At 43.5% G+C, this 22,644-nt stretch overlaps 1 protein-coding gene across 9 annotated transcripts in view; it reads right to left on the reverse strand.

Moving 5' to 3' along the window:
- Positions 1-4,264, reverse strand: part of TMPO (thymopoietin) — a 110,225-nt gene extending 105,961 nt beyond the window's left edge. For 3 of the 9 annotated variants that reach the window (XM_033951879.1, XM_033951880.1, XM_033951875.1), the window contains exon 1: positions 3,770-4,263. In XM_033951879.1, the coding sequence (XP_033807770.1) occupies positions 3,770-4,018 (249 nt within the window). In that variant the 5' untranslated portion in view covers positions 4,019-4,263. Of the gene's footprint in view, positions 1-3,769 lie in introns of all 9 variants that reach the window. The other 6 variants (XM_033951876.1, XM_033951874.1, XM_033951881.1 and 3 more) reach the window with 5 other exon arrangements.
- Positions 4,265-22,644: the final 18,380 nt, after the last annotated feature.

The raw sequence follows: 22,644 nt of genomic DNA on the forward strand, positions 1-22,644 counted from the left end.
AATATCCTGAAAATGGGCTTCCTCCTTCTTCTATATAAAATATACTTTATACCTGCTTCTATTTAAAAACCTTCTTCAGAAGTTGTTCAATCTAATGTTGATTTGTTAAGTCCTATGAACTTATCTAGAATTCTAGAGACTTCAGAAAAAGAAGTTGTAGTTCGAACAATGTTTCTAGTGACATTTGTATTTCTACAAGATAAGGAAGCGCTTCTTCGCCTATTTTTTAGGTTAAAAGAAGCCTCCTATATGGATGGCAAAATTTCAATATTTTCAGATGTCTCTAGAACGACACAAACAAGAAGGAAAAGATTCCTAGAATTGAAAGAAGCTAAAACATTGGGGGCAAAATTTCAATTGCGTTATCCTTGTAAATGTGTGATTTACTTGGATCAGAACTCTCATGTCTTTTATGAACCCTCCCAATTGGAGTTTTTCTTGGAAGGGAGTGAAATTGCAGAGTTCCAAATGATCCTAAATTACTGGTCTGATTTTAAAAATGTAAACGAGCTACTAAATTTATTTTTGTTATTTTTCTAAATCTTTTTAATTTTCCATTCCCAATGGTATGTGAATTGTTTCTCCCCCAAATGTGGACTGTTCAAAGTTTGAATATAGTTAAAATCTGAATGAGTACTTTATTTTCTTTTATATTGTAAATTGGGAAAACTTTTGTTTGTTCAATAAGTTTATTTTGTTGAAATTATGATAAATGAATAAATAAATTAAAAAAGCTTTATCTGCTATATGCATACACTATTAAAGCTTACTGAGAAACTACAATACTACTTTTTGATCCTAAAATAAAATTTAAAAAAACCTTAAAACTACTTTTTTTAAGCTATAGTCTCTCACATTGTCATTTGGTCATCTAGCAAGGCCAAAGCATCATACAGTATTGTGACTCAAAGTGTTTCCTGGATAAAAATAAAAGCTTAGAACGTGACTATCTATCTATATCAGTGGTCTCAAACTCGCAGCCTGGGGGGGGGTCATATGTGGCCTGCCAGGTACTATTTTGAGGCCCTCGGTATGTTTATCATAATCACAAAAGTAAAATAAAAAACTTTCTTGATCATATGTCTCTTTAGCTATAAATCGCAATATTATTATTAAGACTTAGCCAAAAGGAAAGATTTATAAGCTATAAAGAGTTCTACCTCATGCAAAATTGTCATTTCTTTAATAAGACATTAACTATTTTTTCTGAGGCCCTCCAAGTACCTACAAATCCAAAATGTGGCCCTGCAAAGGGTTTGAGTTTGAGACCACTGAGCTATATAAAATCAGATGTGTGTATGTATGTTCCTATTCACTTCTCTCTAAATCACTAACTATTCTCTGTACTCTTTTTAAATCTCTAATATTGTAAAGCTATATGGTGCCTGTTTATATATTGCGGCCCCATATACACTGTAAAGAGATTATTGGTCTAATACTAACATATAATTCTATACATATACATATATCATTAAGTATATGTTAGTATTAGACTAATAATCCCTTTACAATGTATATGAGGCCGCAATATATACACAGGCACCATATAGCTTTACAATATTAGAGATTTAAAAAGAGTACAGAGAATAGTTAGTGATTTAGAGAGAAGTGAATAAGGATTACACTAACAATTGGTTAAGATTTATCAAGTGCATGTATGTTCCAGCATAACTCTGAAATGCATGGACAGATTTCAACCAAACTTGGTATACAAATCACTTTGGGGGTGGGAAGGGATGACATGTAAAGAGTATCAAAAACAACATATTTCAGTGTCTACCCCATAGTTTTCAGGCTCGCAGAGATGAATACTCAGCATAACTCTGAAATGCATGGACAGATTTATATCAAACTTGGTATACGTAAAACTTACTATCTGGGGACAAATACGGGGGGGGGGGGGGGGAGACGGACATCGAAAACAACAGATATTAGTGTTTAATCCATAAATGCATGAAGAGATTTCAACCAAACTTGGTACACATATCACTTACTATCTGGGGAAAAATACTGTGGGGGTGACATGTAAAAATGAGCAAAAACAACAGATAGTGTCTAACCCATAGTTTTTGGGCTCACTGAGATGAATACTGACACTCCTGATGTCATTTAAGTCCAAGTTCAGCCCCATAGAGAGGGGCTTGTTGGGGGGGGGGGCAACGCCGGGTGATCAGCTAGTCACTAGTATAAATTCCACCTCTGTATTCTTTTAGCAACCTTGAAAAACCCATCTAAAATGCTCCAAAGATCACAAATTAAAACGCAACTACAGTATAATGTATTTAAGGTCATGTGTATGTTTTTTTTTAATTAATATAACAAAAACAAACTGAATTACATGATATATTGTTATCCATAGGAACAAACTGTACTGGCACAGTGAGTGCTTGAGCATCCCCAATACCAAGTAAATTCCTTGACAGTGTTCGGGGAGAAGTGATTTCCATGTGGTTTAGCACTCCCAATAGTTTTGAAAAGTTGGCTCCTACCTTGTTATCTTATTTGTAGCAACTAAGGAAACAGAACCTCTGCCAGCATGGTTGCATAATACAGTACTGTATTTATTTATTTAATTTGTTTTCTATCCCATCTTCCCCAAAGAGCTTAGGACTGGTTGCAGGTTAACATACATAATATACAGTTAATAGGTTACACTTTTTTATCCTAACGTGACATATCGAGGATCTAGTACCAATATACATTTTTTTGTGATCCACTGGCTGTGGACAGGAGAGTTAGATTCATGTCAACAAAACTTAAGGAAAGAAAATCAGTCTAGAAAACTGTATGAACACACACTTTTCTTAGAAACTGAGCTCTAAAATACAGCTTTACATTACTATCTCGTCAATGAAAAGCTATGGTGGCTAACCCCGTTTTAGCATAAATATATTAAAAACGGGATAGGCACTATATTGATCCGAGAACAAATTAAAGACCATCATAGTTTATTTGATGAAAAGCAACATTAAAAACTACTGACGCTTTAGGTAGCAAGCTGCAATAACTTTAAAAGTCGCGAATGTAAAAAGGCGGGATTAAGTAATTTTTTTCGCGGAATTTAAAACGTCAAAATTGCAACATAGTTTCTGCCTCCAGCGGGCGCTCTCATTAAAGTATACATTTAAAGCGGGAAACTGATACAATGAGAACAAACATCCGCTGCTTCCCCTCCCCCCCCCCCAATTAATTATAATTAAGTCGAGCACCTCACACTTCTGCACATTATACTTACTAAACGGCTAGAAAAACTACAGTTTTATCCACACTACGCACAATTTACAGAGGGGAAAAAAGGCAAGCGCTGAACATTCTATTTGCGATAAGAGTGCTTTAAAAAAAGGTGTTATTTGCTATACTGTCTGCGCAAGAATCGAGCGCCAGTAAAGAACCCAAAACGCCTTTATTTACAAACTCATAGCCAAAATGTCAGCAGAAAAAGTAGCTAACCACATAAAAGAACTCGCGCGCGCCTTTCGCTCTCTCTCCATAAAAGCCTTTAAAGAGTTAAGATCTGAGCTACGGCCTAGGCTCCAACAGCAGGACAAACGAGGAACGACGGGGAATGGGGGCGAGGCCAGGAAAAGCGGGAGCACCGGGACCCGGGGCTCTGCGACTGCTCTCTCCGTGAGCACCATGGACAGAAGTCACTGAGACACGAGGCGGACCCGCCTCCTCGCGCGCTGCACATAAACAGTCACCCCATTCGCCACTACCGGTAGCAGAGAGCTTCGACGGCGGATTCCATTGCCCCTCCCGCCCATCTTACCCTGCCCGGTCTGTTTCTGCCCAACGGGTTGGTGCCGACGGGGATGGGGGTAGCTTCCCGCTCCTCGTCGCTGGAGAAGTCCGGGCTGCGGTTCTTCACGCGGTTGCGGGGGGTGAGGTGCTCCAAGTAGAGCTTCACGTACACGTCCTTGCGCTGCTCGCCCGCCGGCAGGCTCACATTGTTGGCCACCAGCTGGCTCTTCAACTTATCTTTGGTCAGCACCGACGGGTCGTCCAAGAACTCCGGCATCTCCCGTCCCCTCCGCCGTTCCTCAGCACCGCTGGCCTGGCTCCCCCTTCCGTGGCTGAAGCCCCGCCAACAAAGCCACAAGTCCGGCGAGAGAAAAATAAAAAAAAAACCCACAAGCGCAGGCCAAATAAAGACCGTAAAAGTCCGCACACCGCTTCCACAGAGACAAGAGGGGGCCGCGCTCGAGGCACCGCCTAACAACACGCGGCGCGATTGGACGGCGACGGGATGAAGGCCGCTTCGGATTGGTTCAGATACAGTTAAAAAATGACGACTACGCCAGGGTTTGTTCGCGGGGTCTTGGAGGCGGCGGGAGCCTGGATGGAGGCGTATTTGAAAATAGGAGAACTGCGCGTGCGTCGAACCCTTTCCGTCGTGGCTGTTTTGTGAGGCTGGATGTAGTTTGGTACTCTTCTGTCTTGGACCTGGCTTTTTGCAAGATAGCAAGGAACTGATTTCAGGTATTAAAGAAAGGGCAAAAGTTTTGTTGGGTTTTTTTTTTTTAAACGCACTTACATACATACTCTTATGTTTAGTTTATTTCACGGGTACTTACTGGTTCGAGGCAAGTTAGTCAGGTTGTTTCCTTTCAGTATTAGCATATCACCGAAGTTTACCAACTTTGGTAGCCAGGAGGAATTGGGTTACCATTTAATATGTGTTTGTACTGTGACACTCCATCCCTGAATGTGTAGGTCAGGGGTGCCCACACTTTTTTTTTTTTTGGCTTGGGAGCTACTTTTAAAATGACCAAGTCAAAATGATCTACCAAGAATAAATTTTTTTTAAAAAACAACAACCCACAAAGCACACTGTATGCAGAAAAAATGTTAATTATTTATATTTGGGGGGGGGGGTTCAAAGAGGTCAAGGCAGATGACTTTAAAATATGCAATGTCACCTCAGTAACAACTATACAAAAAAAGACAAATATGTCCCCTTCCCTTTTACTAAACCGTGATAGCTGCGCTGAATGCCCCGCACTGCTCCCGACGCTCATAGGCTCCCTGCGCTAATAAACGCTATTAGAAACATAGAAATAGACGGCAGATAAGGGCCATGGCCCATCCAGTCTGCCCACCCTAATGACCCTCCCCTACCTTTGCCCTGTGAATAGAACCCATGTGTCGATCCCATTTGGCCTTAAAATCAGGCACGCTGCTGGCCTCAATCACCTGCAGTGGAAGACTATTCCAGCGATCAACCACCCTTTCAGTGAAAAAGAATTTCCTGGTGTCACCGCGTAGTTTCCCGCCCCTGATTTTCCACGGATGCCCTCTTGTTGCCGTGGGACCCTTGAAAAAGAAGATATCTTCCTCCGCCTCGATGCAGCCTGTGAGATACTTGAACGTCTCGATCATGTCCCCCCTCTCTCTGCGCTCCTTGAGCGAGTATAGCTGTAATTTATCTAGCCGTTCTTCATACGGGAGATCCTTGAGTCCCGAGACCATTCTCTGAACCGACACCAGTCTCAGCACATCCTTGCGATAATGCGGCCTCCAAAATTTCACACAGTATTCCAGGTGGGGCCTTACTATAGATCTATACAATGGCATAATGACTTCCGGCTTACGGCTGACGAAACCCCTGCGTATGCAACCTATGATTTGTCTTGCCTTGGCTGAAGCTTGCTCCACTTGATTGGCAGCCTTCATGTCCTCACTGACGATCACCCCTAGGTCTCGTTCTGCTACCGTTTTTGTTAGGATCTCACCATTAAGGGTATAAGTCTTGCATGGATTATGGCTGTCCAGGTGCATAACTTTGCATTTTTTGACATTGAAGCTGAGTTGCCAGTTCCTAGACCAGCGCGTTTATTGCGGTTTAGTAAAAGGGAGCCCTAGTGCAAAATATAGATAGCAGATATAAATTCTCAAAGCTAACATATTTTGATCACTAAAAAAAATAAAATCATTTTTCCTACCTTTGTTGTCTGGTGATTTCATGAGTCTCTAGTCGCACTTTCTTCTGATTGTGCATCCAATATTCCCTTTTTTCTGCCTCCTATATGCTTCCTCTCCTCCAGACCTCATTCCATTCCCCAGCCAACATCTCTCTCTGTCCCTCCATGATTCCAACTTTTTCTTCCTCTCTCCCTGCCAGCCCCCTGACACACTCCATTCCCTCCCCCTAACATTTTTCCCTTCTCCATGCCCCTCCCCTTTCTTTCTCTCTCTCCCTGCCCCTTTCTTTCTGTCTGTCTGTCTTTCTCTCTCCCTGCCCCCCTTTCTTTCTGTTTCTTTCTCTCTCCCTGCCCTCCAAGCCACTGCCGCCGCTGATTTCTCCCTACTTCCCTGACGCTGCAAAAGCTAGGCCCACAAGCCTTCTCCCCTCCCCCAGATGTCAATTCTGGCCTGGAACTTTCTCTCTAACGTTGGAATTGTGACCACTATCTCAGGCTCAAAAAACTTTTAAAAGCATTTCTGTACTAAAACAGGGAGCCAACCCCTGAGGTAACTAAAATGGTAGTTGTAAAAGCCCATTTCTAAACTGTCTAATATATAACTCCTGGGACATAACGATGAGCTAATGTTGACCTACTTGAAACTATGTATTTATAATTATGACCTAACTGTGAGGTCTTCTTACTAAGGCACACTAACTGATTTAGCATGTGCTAAATGCTAAGGCGCCCATTATATTCCATGTGTCTTAGTAAAAGGACCCCTGAATTAATAGTTGTATTGATCTGTACTAGCAACCCTATTGAATGTTCGTGTCAAACCATTGTAAGTTCTTGGGTAACTAACCCAACCTCTTGCAATGTCATCCAACCTTGAACTGAATAGGTAAATTAGAATAGGTCTGATTAACATAACACAGCTAACCTAAAAAGAAAATATGCCAACCACAGTGGCTCATTGGGTTGAAAGCTGACTACATTCACAGCACAAATTTGTTTACTGTGGTCTGTAACATGAACATGTAATCCACATATTTTAAAAAATGTATTTTGTGATTTATTTTTTTTTTTTAGTTTGTTGTTTTTTGATGGCTTGTTTTATAATGTAAATTTTTTTCTTGTATAGTGCCAAGAATGGTAGAGTATGAATTATGTATTATTTTTAAGTATATTATTTCTGTTACATATACACAGGACTCTGTACTGTAGCTGTTGATTTCCACTAACTGAACCTTCAGAAGGGTATTAGTTAATCTAATCTTCATTTTATATGCCGAATCTACTCCCTAAGGAGCTTGACTCGGTTTATAGTTCGTTAAAAAAATGAAACATAACAAGTAAAAACTGTGGGATAAATGCAAAAATTGGTTAGATTAGATGGATGGAAAAAGTTAGAAAAAAGTAAGTTGAATTGCTTAAAATTACTATACGACAACTAAAATCAAATTAACTATTGTGAAAACAACCAGGTTTTTAAAGTTTTTTTGAAATTGATATAATTGATCTACCAGTCTTGGAGAATCTAGAAGTCCATTCCAAATTCTCACCAATTTAAAAGTAAAAGATTCACTAAGCTTCCCAGTGCATTTAATACCTTTCAGATAAGGAAATGCTAATTTGTGAATTGTTGTAATTCTTGAATAGCAGGATCTAAAGGAATTCCAACTAAAGGGAATCAAAGAGTCAAATATTCCATAAAGGAGTTTGAAAACCACACATGCACACTTGAACTGTATCCTATGATGGACCAGAAGCCAATGGAGTTTTCTCAGCAATGGGGAAACATGGTCGTACTTTCTCTTTCCAAAAATAAATTTGGCCTCTGTATTTTGTATTAACTGGAGACGATCTAAGCTGCCCTGTTTAATACCCAAATAAATAGAATTACAGTAGTCCAACTGGGCCAACACAGTGGATTGTACCAGTAATAAATAATGTTCTTGATAAAATAGTGACCTGACTTTCCTCAGCATGCGCAAACTAAAGAAACATTTCTTTGCTAAGGAATTTATCTGGTCATTAAAAGTGAGAGAGGAATCCAGAATAATACCCAAAACTCTAGAAGTGAAGTCAAGTTGTAATATAATATTTGATTTCAATGCAATATTAGTAGGGAGATTAACTAATCTAGGTCCGATCCAAAGTAGCTTAGCTTTGAAGCATTCAGTTTCATTTGAATGGAATTCGCCCAACTCTGGAGCTTAGAGATACAGCTATCTATGCCTGTAACCAGGTCACTAAAATCATGTTTGACTTCCAATAAAATAAAAATTTTATCTGCATAGGTAAAAATAGATTCTGCATGCGAAAGACAGAAATTTTTTTAAAGATGTCATATAGATATTAAATAAAATAGGTGACAAAGGAGAACCTTGCAGCACCCCACATTTGGTTATCCATGAAGATGAGATCTGGCCCTCTAAGCATACCTCATAAGATCTTGAACTCCTCCCCTTCTGCAGTGGAAACAGATCCCTCTTCAGTTTTTCTCTCTGCAAGCAAACTTTGGGGGGGGGGGGGAGTTTCTCTTCTGCTTCTTTTTACCTGCTCACCCGGACATCACTTCCTTAGTCACTGACCAATGGGAATCGCTTGAAGGCTCTCTAAAGGTGGAAAGAGCTATGCCTAAGCTCTATCCTATGGCTCCAGACTTCCATTAGCTGTTTGTACAGCTGAAGGTGAACTCTGCAATAGCAGAAGTGACCAAGCGCTGTTCCCTTCCCAGTGAGATTGGAGTGATGCTAAAATACGCACAGGCCATAAAGTGAATGTGGTCCTTGAAAGACAATTTTTGATACCTAAAGACTGGCTTTAGGTATCAAAACTGCAGCAGCTGCCTCTTTTGTGGCATGGGTCTGTCATACCAGATTTCGGTCTAGTTTCTTGGAACTTGGGGATTGCTGTCCCTAAATTCTGAGCTTCCGCATGGAAGGCAAGAGAAGGAGTTGGCCGTCATAGGAGACCAACTCCGCCCCCAACAGCCCTTGCTGAGCCGTTCTTCAAATCTGAAAAATTGCCATCTTTCCTGCTCAGCCCTTCTTCAGCTCCAGCCACCACAAGGGAAGGAATTGGCCGGCGTGGGAGACCAACTCTGCCCCCAACAGCCCTTGCTGAGCCGTTCTTCAAATCTGAAAAACTGCCATCTTTCCTGCTCAACCCTTCTTCGGCTCCAGCCACTGCAAGAGAAGGAGTTGGCCGGCGTGGGAGACCAACTCCGCCCCCAACAGCCCTTGCTGAGCCTTTCTTCAAATCTGAAAAACTGCCATGCCTCTAACTCTCTCACCCCTGTCCCGACCCTTTACTGCAACGCCAGATCCGCATGCAATAAAATTCAAATTCTGAAGGACCTCCTTGAGGACCTTGATCCTGGATTCCTGTGCATCACAGAATCATGGATCTCAAAAGACGACCTCTTCCCACAAAACGAACTCTGCACCCATGGCTACCAAGGCCTCTTTTCACCCAGAATCAACCGCAAAGGAGGTGGCCTGGCACTCCTCTACAAATCCTTCTTTGATGTCCAGCTCCTCGAGAGAGGCACCCACGCTTCATTAGAATATATGCTAGCCTCAATCAATGATGAGCTCTGTCCTCACCCACTGGGAATCCTGTTACTATACCGTTCACCTATCCCTTGGTCCAATTCCTCTAACCTTGTCTTCGAGACCATAACTAATGCCTTTCTCAAATTCCAAAGATTACTAATCATCGGAGACGTTAATCTCCACCTTGACGACTCCTCCAGCAAGGACACGATAGAATTCAATGACTTCCTCATCTCCCTAGGTTTCTCCCCCCCCCCACATCCACTCCTACCCATGAAAAAGGGCACACCCTAGACCTCATCCAGTTCCTCGACCTCACCGCTTATAAAACGTCTGCCGAAGACACCCGTTGGGAACACATCCCATGGTCAGACCATCTCCTAGGGGCCTTCTGCCTCCCCATCTTCATGTCTCATCTCGGATCCCCACCCCGATCCCCCAATTCTATTACCTTCCGGAAAAAAATTTCGAGCGATCTATTCTGGACCAAATTCCTCAACCTCCTCCCCTCCATTCCCAAGCTTGTAGACTCTGAAAACAATTGGCACAACTGGATCGCCCTTTCCAAGTCCACCTACCACTCCCTCGCTCCCCAAACCACTAAATCCATCACCTATCCCCATAAAGCCCCTTGGTACATTCCACTCCATAGAGACCTGAAACAAAAATGTCGAGCCTTAGAGCGAAAATGGAAAAAATCCAAATCCTCATCTGACAGACAGGCCTGGAGAGTCAATATCAAACTCTACAACTCAATATTAAAAAAAGCAAGGAAGAACTTCTATGGAGACAAGATCTCCAAATCCAAAAACCAGAATGGCACATTGTTCAACATTTGGCGCTCCCTAACCACTAAAAATGACTCCACTCTTCTTCCCTCATCTCCTTCAGCCGAGGTCCTAGCAAAATTCTTCAATGATAAGATCTCTACCTTAAGGCGCTCCTTCCCGCCCGCAATCTCCTACAATTCTCTGGTGCCCCCCGAACCCAACCCCACCCTAGCTGCTCTCAACCCCATCCCTGCCGACAGATCCTGGACTGTCTTCGAGCTCATATCTGATTCTCAGACCCTTAAACTCTGCCTCAAGTTAAAATCATGCAACTGCATCCTGGACCCATTTCCCTCCTACCTATTTGAGAAAATCCCTGCACAGGCCATCACATCTCTTACCAAACTCATAAATTCTGCCCTATTATCAGGCCTATTCTCCACTGAAATGGGACACATCGCATTGACCCCTTTACTGAAAAAAGCTGACCTAGACCCCTCCATACCATCCAACTACCGTCCAATAGCAAATATCCCTCTCCTCACCAAACTGCTCGAGTCTATCATATCTACCCAGCTCTCTTCCTACTTAGAAAGATTCTCCATCCTCTTACCTTACCAATATGGCTTCAGACCCAACTTCTGCACTGAATCCCTATTGGCCTCTCTAATCTCTAAGGTTCAGCAACTGCATTCTCGTAACAAGCTTGCTGTCCTTCTACAATTCGACCTCTCCGCAGCTTTTGACGTTGTCCACCACGACATTCTAATTTTCCAACTCTCCGAGATAGGCATTAGCTCCATAGTTCTTGATTGGTTCTCCAAATTCTTGCGCTCCCGCTCTTACATGGTTAACATGAGCGGCACCTCATCCTCCCCCTGGACCCCGACTTGTGGTGTCCCACAAGGCTCACCCCTCTCCCCAATCCTCTTTAACATTTACATGTCCTCCCTGAAACTACTTCAACTATCCCCCCTTGAAACTCTTTACACTTACGCTGATGACATCCTCGTCCTCCTTGAGACTGACTCGAACCTCACTAACCTCTCCACGAACATATCCTCATACATAAAGAACCTCCAATCCTGGGCATTCACAATGCATATGAAACTAAACGAGTCCAAAACAAAACTCCTTTGGCTCGGCCCAATATTAGACCATCTACCTTCCTCCATCCCATTGTCCTCCGGCCCCCCATTACAGCTCGAGTTCTCAAGCAAAGTTCTGGGTGTCACCTTAGACTCTTCTCTATCCTTCAACGAACATCTCCAATCCCCGGTGAAGAAATGCTTCTTCAGCCTTCACATGCTAAGGAAAGTCAGACCCTATTTTCACCAAAAACACTTCGCAGTCCTAGTACAATCCATCATCCTCTCCAGATTGGATTATTGCAATTCTATCTACCTCAGCCTAACCAAGAAAAGCCTCCACAGACTTCAGCGGATTCAGACCGCCGCAGCTAAGCTTGTTTTCGCGAAAAGCAAATTTGATCACGTCTCACCACTCCTGTCTAAGCTCCATTGGCTCCCAGTAATCCCCAGGATCTACTTCAAATGTGCGTGTCTGGCCTACAAGATCCTACATGGCATCCTTCCTGCCGTTATCCCTCTATCCTGGAACTCCCCAACCCCTACTTCCTACAGATCCTCCCAAATTTTTAAACTATCCTTCCCTTCCATAAAAGGTATTTCCCATGCAGGCAAACTTGGGTCATCCCTCCCCTTTAGAATCACTGAGATCTGGAATAACCTCACCTCCCCACTCCGAACCTCAAGCTCCCTCCAACTCTTCCGCAAACACCTAAAAACCTGGCTATTCTCAAAACTGTAACACTTCCCCCCTCTTAGGCCTCTCACCTTCCCCTTTACACCTAACTCTTTAATCTCTCCACTGTAGTTCCTCTCTCATCCTTCTTCCTGTAAACCGTGCCGAGCTCTGCATTCGTGGAGATGGTGCGGTTATATAAACCCAAGGTTTAGTTTAGTTTAGTTTAGTTTACATGTTTAAGGAGGGAGTGGATTATGTGGCTAATGCCCTTTATGACCTCATCAGAGTCCTGAGTAAAATTTCAGCTTACTGCATTTCTGCCCACCAGATTCTTTGGCTCAGACAGTGGGTGGGCGACTCAGCTTCCAAGGCCACTCAGCAGATAGCCGTTCAAAGAGAAGATGCTGTTTGCCAAAGGAGTAGACAACCTCATGGCCAGTGTGGCGGACTACCATCTTAAATCCCTCCTGGATAGCAGGAGCTGTTCTGCTGGGGGCAGCAGAGGCAATTTTCATGCCTCTAGGACAGTGTTTAGTACACAGACCCTAGGGAGTACGCGGACCGCCTGTTGGGGGTGCGCAGGCTGACTGCCAGTTCCTCCCTGCCACCCCTCCAGCTCCATTTAATTATCCCCCGCTGCTGCTGCAACTCCGGGTAGGGAAGGGCTAGGCGAATGCAGCAATTGCACGCTGCTAGCCCATAAGCCTCCCCCCCCCCCCCCGGACATCAATTCTGACATTGGAGAGAAGTTTCCGAGCCAGCCCATCTCTGCTGGCCCGGACCTTCTCTCCAATGTCAGATTTGATGTCGGGGGATGGGTGGAGGGAAGGCTTGTGAGCCAGCAGCATGCAATCGCTGCACGAGCCTGGCCTTTTCCTTCCCGGAGTTGTGGTGGAGGGGGATAATTAAATGGAGCTGGCGGAGGGTGGTGGCGGACTGGGGAAGGAGGAATTGGTGGCAAGTCGGCTTGGGGACAGGCAGACTTCAGCGTGGGTCAGCTTCGGGGGAGAGAGGAAGGGAGTGGGACAAAGGCTAGAAGCCAGGGAGGGGATACGAACTCGGGATACAGAAGGAAAGGAGGGGGCATTAATAAGAAAAACAGTAAATGGCCATTTTACACAAGGGAGGGAGGAAGGGGGCACTAACTTGGGACATAGGAGGGAGGGAGGAAGGAAGAGGGCACTAACTTGGGATATAGGAAGGAGGGAGGGGGGAATAGAAAGGGACAATTGTTGGGCCCGAGTGTGTGAGTGAGAGAGAAAGAGATGGTGCACATGGGGAAAGGAAGAGAAAAATTGGGCATAGAGAGGCTGTGAGGTAGAGGTGCATAGGGAATAGAAGGATGAAAGGGAGAAATGTTGGCTATGGTAATGGAGAGGGAACATGGGGATAGATTGAAGGGGATGCAAGGGGGCATAGTGATGGAGGGAAAGATGTGGCATGGTGTTGGAGAGGGATGATAGAAGGAGAAATGGGCATGAGGCTGGTGGACAGTGGTGAAAAATGCTACACATGATCTGGGGGATGAGAGAGGAAGAAAAGTTGGACTCCTGGAGGAACAGAGAGAGATGTTGGTTGGGGAATGGAATGAAGTCTGGAGGAGAAGATACATGCAGGAGGCAGAAAGAAATAAAGAAATATTGGATGCATAGTCAGAAGGAAGTGCAACCAGAGACTCATGAAATCACCAGACAACAAAGGTAGGAAAAATTTATTTTATATTCAATTTAGTGATCAAAATGTCAGTTTTGAGAATTTCTATCTGCTGTCTATATTTTGCACTATATTTGTCTATTTTTCTTTAGTTCTTACTGAGGTGACATTGCATATTTTAAAGTCATCTGCCTTGACATCTTGGAAAAACCCCCGAATATAAATGATAATTAACATTTTCTCTGTGTAGTGTGCTTTGTGTTGTTTTTTTTTTTACTTTTGTGGTTACCATTATGTATTAATAAGATTATATTGTATGTATATGAAAAATGGATGGAAGAAATTGCATTACAATTCATAGTATTATTATGGGGATGGAGTCTGGGACAGAGTTTGGGTGGGTCTGGGGTGGAGTTTGGGCGGGGGTACTCAGTTGGCATTTGTTAGGCTTAGGGGGTACTTGGTTTGAAAAGGTTGCAAAACACTGCTCTAGAAGATCACACCAATTTTCCTCCAGTTACTCAATTCAGAGGCCCTTTCAGGGGTCCAGACAAAGATTTGGCAGTTACAGGCACCAGCAGCCTGTGGTGGTTCGCCCCCTCCCCTAAGAAGCAACAATGACGCCAGGATGACAGCTCCTCATATCGGAATGTGGCTGTCAGTTTTCTGGAAGAAATAGGAACAGCTTTCGGCTGACTGTTGGATTCTGGACATTTTTTGGGAAGGGCACAAGATCAAGTTTTCATGGCTCCTTCCAGATCTATTCCTCAGCTTCCCAGCCGGATGACCAGAGAAGGAGGTCAGAGTCTGAGGGACAGTTCAACAACTCTTAGACATTCATGATATAAAACATGTCAATTTTTTTTGGATCGAAAGAACTACTGCAATCACACAGGGACCCGGTTCTATAAATTTTTGAACTCCGGTTTGGGTTCCCTGAAGCAGAGAACGAAACATGGCCATGTCAGGATCCTATAAATCTGGATTTTGAGATGTTTTTGAACCCTTAAGAAGATTTATATGCATGCTACATTTTGACGCATGTTTTTATTATTTTACTATATATTAAGTGTTATGGGTTCCTCTGAAGGATTTTGTACAGCAACATACCATTCATAACTCAAAACTGCTAGCATTAACTCTAATTTCCAACTTACCCATACCAATCTAGACCCCCCCCAACCTTTAATAATGAACTTGTGCCCATATCATATTTCACATTTCTTATTGCATCTTACTTCCCTTAACCATTCTCACTAAATTTCTTATTCAAATTGTGCTGATTTCTCTTTCTCTAACTAAACAGACATAGTTAAATATTGACATTTTGTTACACCTCTAAATCATTCAAAATGACAGAACTTATTCACAGCAGTAGTGCATCAACAAAAGGTGTCCTTAGTTTTAGAAATATCCGTTCTTGTCATGCTCGGAGCTTCATTGATTGTTTATCCACAATAACTCATGCATATCATTCTTTCATTGAGTCATATTAAGAGTAATTGCTTTTATTCACTGCTGCATTTACATGTCTTTTGGCAATGAGTGCTGAATTACATAAGAAAAGACCTACAACTCTGGCGCCTTCAAATATATCCATTGTATCATCCAGTAGATAGACAGTATGGGCTGGAGTCCATGACTGATGATACATATTGTCCAAATATGACTACACTGAAGTCCAGAAACATAATGCGTATATGAGGCATCTATTACACCACATTTCTGACAGGTCCCATTCTGAGGGGAGACCCATAATTTTTTATTTTATTCTAAACCAATCTGAGTACCATATACAGATTCAATAATTTTTCAATGTCATCAAATCCAAAATCATAAATCTAAAATCATTGATCCAAAGAGACACCACTGTGCAATAAATGGAGACCCTGTGGCACTATCAGACCCTTGTACAGACTGCCCACCAAGCCCGTTGTTACTGCTTGTATAAGTATATTATTTTTAAGTAAATAAAATCTATTGGCTCTGTTTAGCACTGGAGTACTTAACAAATGCTTTAAGTTGCTATAAGTATTCACATAAATAAGGACCTTGGCCACCAAAAAAACCTTGACTAGGTCAGCATCACTCAGCTATGTGAACACTTTGCAAATCAGCAAAGTAGAGCATTTGACCCCTAATTCCTTGACTAACAAATTGTTTCACAGATGGAGTGTAATCTAAGGCAGCTTGTTTCTGCAGTGGATGTAGAAGCGCCTAGGCTCCTACCCATTACTTCTGGCAAAGATCCAAGATTCCACAACTAGAGTATAGCAGATGGCCCAAGGTCACAAGCCAGAGGATAGTCCTCTTAGACTGCAAAGAATAGCTGGATGTCTAGAGCAGTGTTTTTCAACCTTTTTTGGGCAAAGGCACACTTGTTTCATGAAAAAAATCACAAGGCACACCACCATTAGAAAATGTTAAAAAATTTAATTCTGTGCCTATATTGACTATATATAAAGTAATTCTCTTGAATAGGAATCAAATAAACACAAAGAAAGTATTTTATAATGCTGCCACCGCCAACAACACCGTTGGCGGCGGTGGCACTCAAGTGGCTAAAGAGCCGCAGTTTGCCGGCCTAGGGACAACACTGGAGGGTGGCCAGCTGTGCACCCCCTTGGGACGTAAACCCGGGGTGGGGCAAACCGCCGCCCCCCCCACCCTGGTATGCCACTATCTGTACCTCACTCCCTCCCTATGACCAAAAATTCTCCTTTCTTCTATTCCCCGTGTACACAACCATCTCTTTCCCTCCCTTCCTCTCTCCAAAGTCCATGCCTTCTGTGTCCAAAAACACATTTCCTCCCCCACCTCAGCATCTCTTTCCCTCCCTTCCTCTCTCCCAAGTCCATGCCTTCTGTGTCCAAAAACCCATTCCCTCCCCCACCTCCGCATCTCTTTCCCTCCCTTCCTCTCTCCCAAGTTCATGCCTTGTGTCCAAAACGCACTCCCTCCCCCCTTTTGTGTTCCGTGTTTGCCTACCAGCCCATCTTTGCAACTTTCTCAGCAAAACGAAGCTCAAGCCGCGAGGCTTGTCTTCTGCTTCCTGCCTGCCCTGCCGCACACAAATAGCCGAACGGAAGTATTCTCCGACGTCAGCGCTGACGTCGGAGGGCAAGCTTTGCTTAAGCCCTCCCTCCGACGTCAGCGCTGACATCGGGGAACGCTTGCGATCGGCTATATGTTAGCTGCAGGGCAGGCAGGAACAGAAGACGAGCCTCGCGGCTCGAGATGTATTGAACTCCGCGGGTCCCCCGTCCAGCTCTCTCCTGTCCACGTGGGGCGGACCGCCCCTCTTCCTAGACTGGTGGTACTGCCCTGATGGCGGCCCTGACCGTACGGCACACCAGGCAACATCTCGCGGCACACTAGTGTGCTGCGGAACAGCGGTTGAAAAACACTGGTCTAGAGCATAATGGCTCATTGCAGACCTATACCAAATTCAGGTACGTCAACGCTTGTATTGTATGAAGCGCCATGTGCTCTGAAAGCATGTGCTTAGAACTGAGTGACCCAAAGAATGCAGCAATGTTCAGGAAACTAGGCTACAGTATTCAGAAATATTTCTGCAGGGAGACGCTACACAGAGTGCAATACCTATTAGGATACAGAGATAACATGATCATAAATACAAACACCCTTAGGTCCCATAAAATATGATTTTCCCTCAAAAAACCAAAGCCTTTCTTGAACCTGTGAGAAAGCAACTGCCCTCATTCACTAAGAGATGTGTGAAACAAGAGATGTCTAAAGGGAAGTTTACGTAGGCCTAGATTCACTAAACCTACCGGGATCCTGTAATGACAATCGCAAAAACAGTTTTACTGGTTTTGCAATCGTACCCCGACCGGATTCACTAAACTGGTCCCCGATCAATCTCCTCCGATCCAGCCATGCAAATTAGTAAATGCAAAATAGCCAAGCAACTGATTCATTAGCAATTGCTTGGCTATTTTGAATCAGGTTTTACTATCCTAAAACCCAACTGCTGCAGACATGTCCGTAACTGGTTTTTTGACAGTTCTACCTGTCTTCATTTTTTTTTCCATGACAAATATTTTACGGTGTGTTACACATGCATAATATCTACCCCATAAAAAACAAATGAAAAGACAGGCGGACCTGTCAACGGCACCCACCCCTGAGAAACACGATCTCCCCCCCCCCCTCCGTGGCCCACAGATGGCAGGAGGGATGCTCACTCCCTCCTGCCATCAGCTGCTCCACCCGATGCTAACCTCCCCGCCCGCACGAATATGGCAGGACCCCCCACCTGAACTTACCCAACACTGCCACCTCCCCCTCCCGTGCAAATATAGCAGGAGAGATGCCCATTCCCTCCTGCCACCAGCCGCTCCACCCGACGCTGCCCTCGCCTGTGTGAATATTTCAGGAGGAATGCCAACTCCCCCCTGAAGTTACCTGATGCTGCCCCCCTCCTGCGCAAGTATGGCAGGAGGGATGCCAACTCCTTCTTGCCATCGGAACACCCCACCACCATGGACTGGTGCCCTAACCCCCCTCCCCCATACCTTTAAAAGTGATCTCCAGCAATGGGAGCAGGAGTAACCGCAAACTCCTCCTGCTCCTTCTTCGCCTGGCCGCAATGCGAATGTGGGCCTTAGGTCCCTCCCCGGTGTATCATGTAATGCACAGGGAGGGGTCTAAGGTCCTGATTGGCTTAGTCACCTCGGGCTCCTCCCTTGGGAGTGGCCTGAGGCACCTGAGCCAATCAGGGACTTCCTTAGGCTCAGCCTGAGCCAATCAGGGCCTTAGGCCCCTCCCCATGCATCACATGATGCACCAGGTAGGGCCTAAGTCCCACATTTGCATCGCAGCCAGGCAGAGGAGAAGGAGCAGGAGGACTTTGCAGTTACTCCTGCTCCCATTGCTGGAGATCACTTCTAAAGGTATGGGGGAGGGGGGTTAGGGCACATGTCGATGGCAGTGGGGTGTTCCGACGGTAGGAGGGATTTGGCATCCCTCCTGCCATAATCATGCAGGGGGGGCAGCATTGGGTAAGTTTGAGGGGGTCCCGATGGTAGGAGGGAGTTGGCATCTCTCCTGCCATATTTGCACAGGCGAGGAGGGCAGCATCGGCTGGAGCAGCTGGTAGCAGAAGAGAGTGGGCATCTCTCCTGCCATTTTTGGGAAGTTGGGGAGAAGGGGGCGCTGTTGTGGGAAGAGTTTTTTTTTTCCTTTTTTTTTTGAATGGCAAGATATTTCGCATGTGTAATACACACAAAATATCTCTGCCATTAAAAAATAAAATGGGAAAGAAAAAAAACCCTGGAAGAAGCCTTGACAGCAGTGATAGGAAGCTGCTTCTCCTGACACTACTGTCAGAGCTGCCCCGACTCAGTCGCTCACTGAGTGATTGAGTTGGGGAGTTTACATGCAAATGATTTGCATGCAGAAAAGATGGTGAATCAATCGGCAAGGAATCAGCCAACAGCGATTGAATTGCTATCTTTAGTGAATCTGGCCCATAGTTCTTTTTTTTTTAAATATATTCTTTATTCGATTTTTCAAAATTTTTAAACAAGCACATTAATACTTGAATGCAGATTTGCAATAAAAATAAAGAAATTAATAAACCTAACACCACTTACAGCAGTAATGTAAGGAGAAGAAATAATAATACATTATTTAGTCCACAAAATTAAGAAATAGGGATCCAAGTATTAGAATAAATATAAAGGAATACATATCAATTATAAGAACTTCCTGGAAGACATTGATGTAAAACCCCCAACAGCCTGTAGCCCATAGTTTACTTCTATCTGTGCAGTCTAGTATCCTTCATCGGTGAGGATGGAAATGTTTGAGAATAAACAGACATTTATGTAACCATTTGTCTTAGGAATTTCCCTTGCTTGCCTGCTGTAGGCCCTATAGATTTATTTAAGATATAACCCAAATCTTAACCCTATACCACTATTTAATACATGATATTATTTATTTATAAAAATTCTAGACTGCTTATAACTAAGGGCCTGTTTTACAAAGCCACGCTAGCGGCTGCAGCGCGGTAACGGCCCCGAAGCCCATAGAGATTTAAAGGGCTTCGGGGCTGTTGCTGCACGGCTTTGTAAAACAGGCCCTAAGTGGTTAACAAAACATTCACAATAGTTAGTGGACAATACAGTTACAAAATACATTTGTTTACATCACAATCACATAGGGCTCCTTTTATGAAGGTGCGCTAGCGGTTTTAGCGTGTGCTTAGCACGCGCTACAATGCCACGTGCGCTAGATACTAACGCTTCCATAGAGCTGGTGTTAGTATTTTCCATGTAGTGCGGGGTTAGCGCGCGCTAAAACCACTAGCACATTTTCATAAAAGGAGCGCATAGTAATTTAGTTCTCTTAAGTTACATCGAAAACTCAACAAATTTACGTATTATCCATCCCAACTTAATAAGGTGCAATAATCACAATGCAAACTTCTTATCAAATATGCTTACTAGCAAAATTTCAGAGGAAGTCTCCACATACAGTTGTGTCTTCAACATCTTTCTAAACTGTGAACGGTCAGAACAGGTCCTCAGAATGCCAGGGAGGGAATTCCATAATTTTGCCCCCCGCCACAGACAACATTGTTGTTCTAGATTTGGCATATCGAACAGTTTTCTCCTTCATGGAAGTCAGTCTCATAGTACCCTCAGACCTCAGATTCCTCCTCAGCTGGTACACCTCCCATAGAGATTGAAAGTTCAATGGAACAAGTTCATACAAACTCTTATGTATTACTGATAACATTTTATAACAAACCCTTTGTGCCACTGGAAACCAGTGCAGCTGTTTCAGTACAGGGGTAATATGTTCTCTACGTAAGATTACCGCCAACCAAGCATGTCAACATGGTAATATGTTCTCTACGTGAGATTCCCACCAACCAAACAAACCAACACACCCGCCAACCAAAAATGTCAAATGAAGAAAAATGTATGATAACCTACTGGCCACCAGAGCAGTGAAACTGGACCGACAACTCATCAATCTGCTGACTTCGACCACAGACTACATAACCTTCAAAAAAGAAACAAAAACCCTACTCTTCAAAAAATACATAAAACCAATATAACACAACCAAACATGTTCTGAACACCTCCTGCAATTACCAACTACTTAGCAAATTAGAAAATGTTCAAACTATTCCTTAAGTACAGTGGAACCTTGATTTACAAGCATAATTCGTTCCAGAAGCATGCTCGTAAACCAAATTGCTCATATATCAAAGTGAGTTTCCCCATAGAAAGTAAGGGAAACTCACTTGATTTGTTACCCCCACCCCCCGAGGCCAGCAGCACTGCTCTATCCCCCCGAGAACCGGCATTGTTCCCCCCGCTCAAGAAGGCCCCCCCATGTGATCCGGAATCCCTCTGCCATGATCCAGCATCCCCCACGCGATTTGGCACCCCCCTGCCACGATCCGGCACCCCCCACCCACCGAACACTTCGCTTACCCTCCATCTGGCACCCGGCACCGGCACCAACGCACAGGACATGCTGTTGCTGGTGCCCGAAGATCTGCAGTCCAAGAATCTCGGAGAGAGCGGGAACTCAAAGGCCTTGAGCATGCACAAATGCTCAAGGCCCAGCAAAAAGGACTGCAGATCTCTGGGCACCGGCATGTCCTGTGCGTTGGTGCTGGGTGTCAGATGGAGGGTAAACGAAGTGTTTGGGTGGGTGGGGGGTGTTGGATCGTGGGTGGGGGGTGTTGGATCGCGGGGGAGGCGCTCATACATCGAGGCAAGCTCAGTTTGCGAGGCACCAATTTTGTGAATGTTTTGCTCGTCTTGCAAAACACTCACAAACCGGTGCACTCGTAAACCGAGGTACCACTGTACTTCTTAATATCTTAACCCTTTCAGGACCATAAGGATCGTAGGCCAATTTTTGTGGTTTTGACGACATTTTTATGGTAAAAAGGGCTTGCAGATGCCAAAATATTGATTTTTTTTTGTGAAATATTATTATTATTTTTTTTTTTTAAATCACACTTCTGGCTTATGGACAGTGTGGCAAGTGAATCTTCTCGTCAATCTGGCAACGACACTAATGAATGAATGTCGGAACCAGTTTGTTTACATAAAGGCAGTATCATATGGAATCCGTACATATCAAATTTAGAACTGTAGACTATCCCAATCAAAATTTATAGGATTTTAAAGTTATGGGACAAATATGTCCCTTGGTCCTGAAAGGGTTTTAACAACATGTACTTCTTATTATCATAACAATTCTTATGTAATCCACCTTGAACCACGAGGTAAAGGCGGAATAGAAATCACTAATGTATGTAATGTAATTCCCAAAATTATCTTCCTTTTAAGGAAAGATGACAAATTGGAACTGATGAGAGGATAAAAGAGCACATAGAGGGGAATCTGGATATTTTGGATGTAACAGCAATACTTGAAGCTCCTACGTGATTTTAGATCAAGCAATCTTACTAATGTTCTTCAGTTTTTGGAAATGATAAGCATTTAATAATTTTATTTTTTCAAAATCATTGTTGACAGTTAACAGTGGTGGTTTCCAGATTTCTGTATGGAGATGCAGAAGAGGAGGAATAGTTTCATAATTCTGTAGCAAGATGATATAGGAAAAGGGGTGATATTTTTTCTTAAATATTCTGCAAAATATTTCATTTAAACTGCCAATATGAAGTATTTTATGAGTATTTTATGAACCTGCACATTTGAAAAGTACTCTCTTCCCAGTATTGGTATGACATACTTTATCACACACTTTTTTTTTTTAAGTATGAGGTCTTAAAAAATGTAATCTGCTCAGGATTTCTTAATCATACTTCTGCAGAATAGGTTCAAATATTCTCTCTCGCTTGTTTACCTTGAGTTTTGTACATCATTTCTCTGTTTTTTATTGTCAGTTTATGCCTCATTCAGTGACTTTCCTTACAATATCTCATTCATGGCTCTATTTGATATTTAAGATATGTTTTCTAATATGAAT

Source organism: Geotrypetes seraphini, chromosome 7, assembly GCF_902459505.1.
Source record: "Geotrypetes seraphini chromosome 7, aGeoSer1.1, whole genome shotgun sequence".
NCBI classification, from domain to species: Eukaryota; Metazoa; Chordata; class Amphibia; order Gymnophiona; family Dermophiidae; genus Geotrypetes; species Geotrypetes seraphini.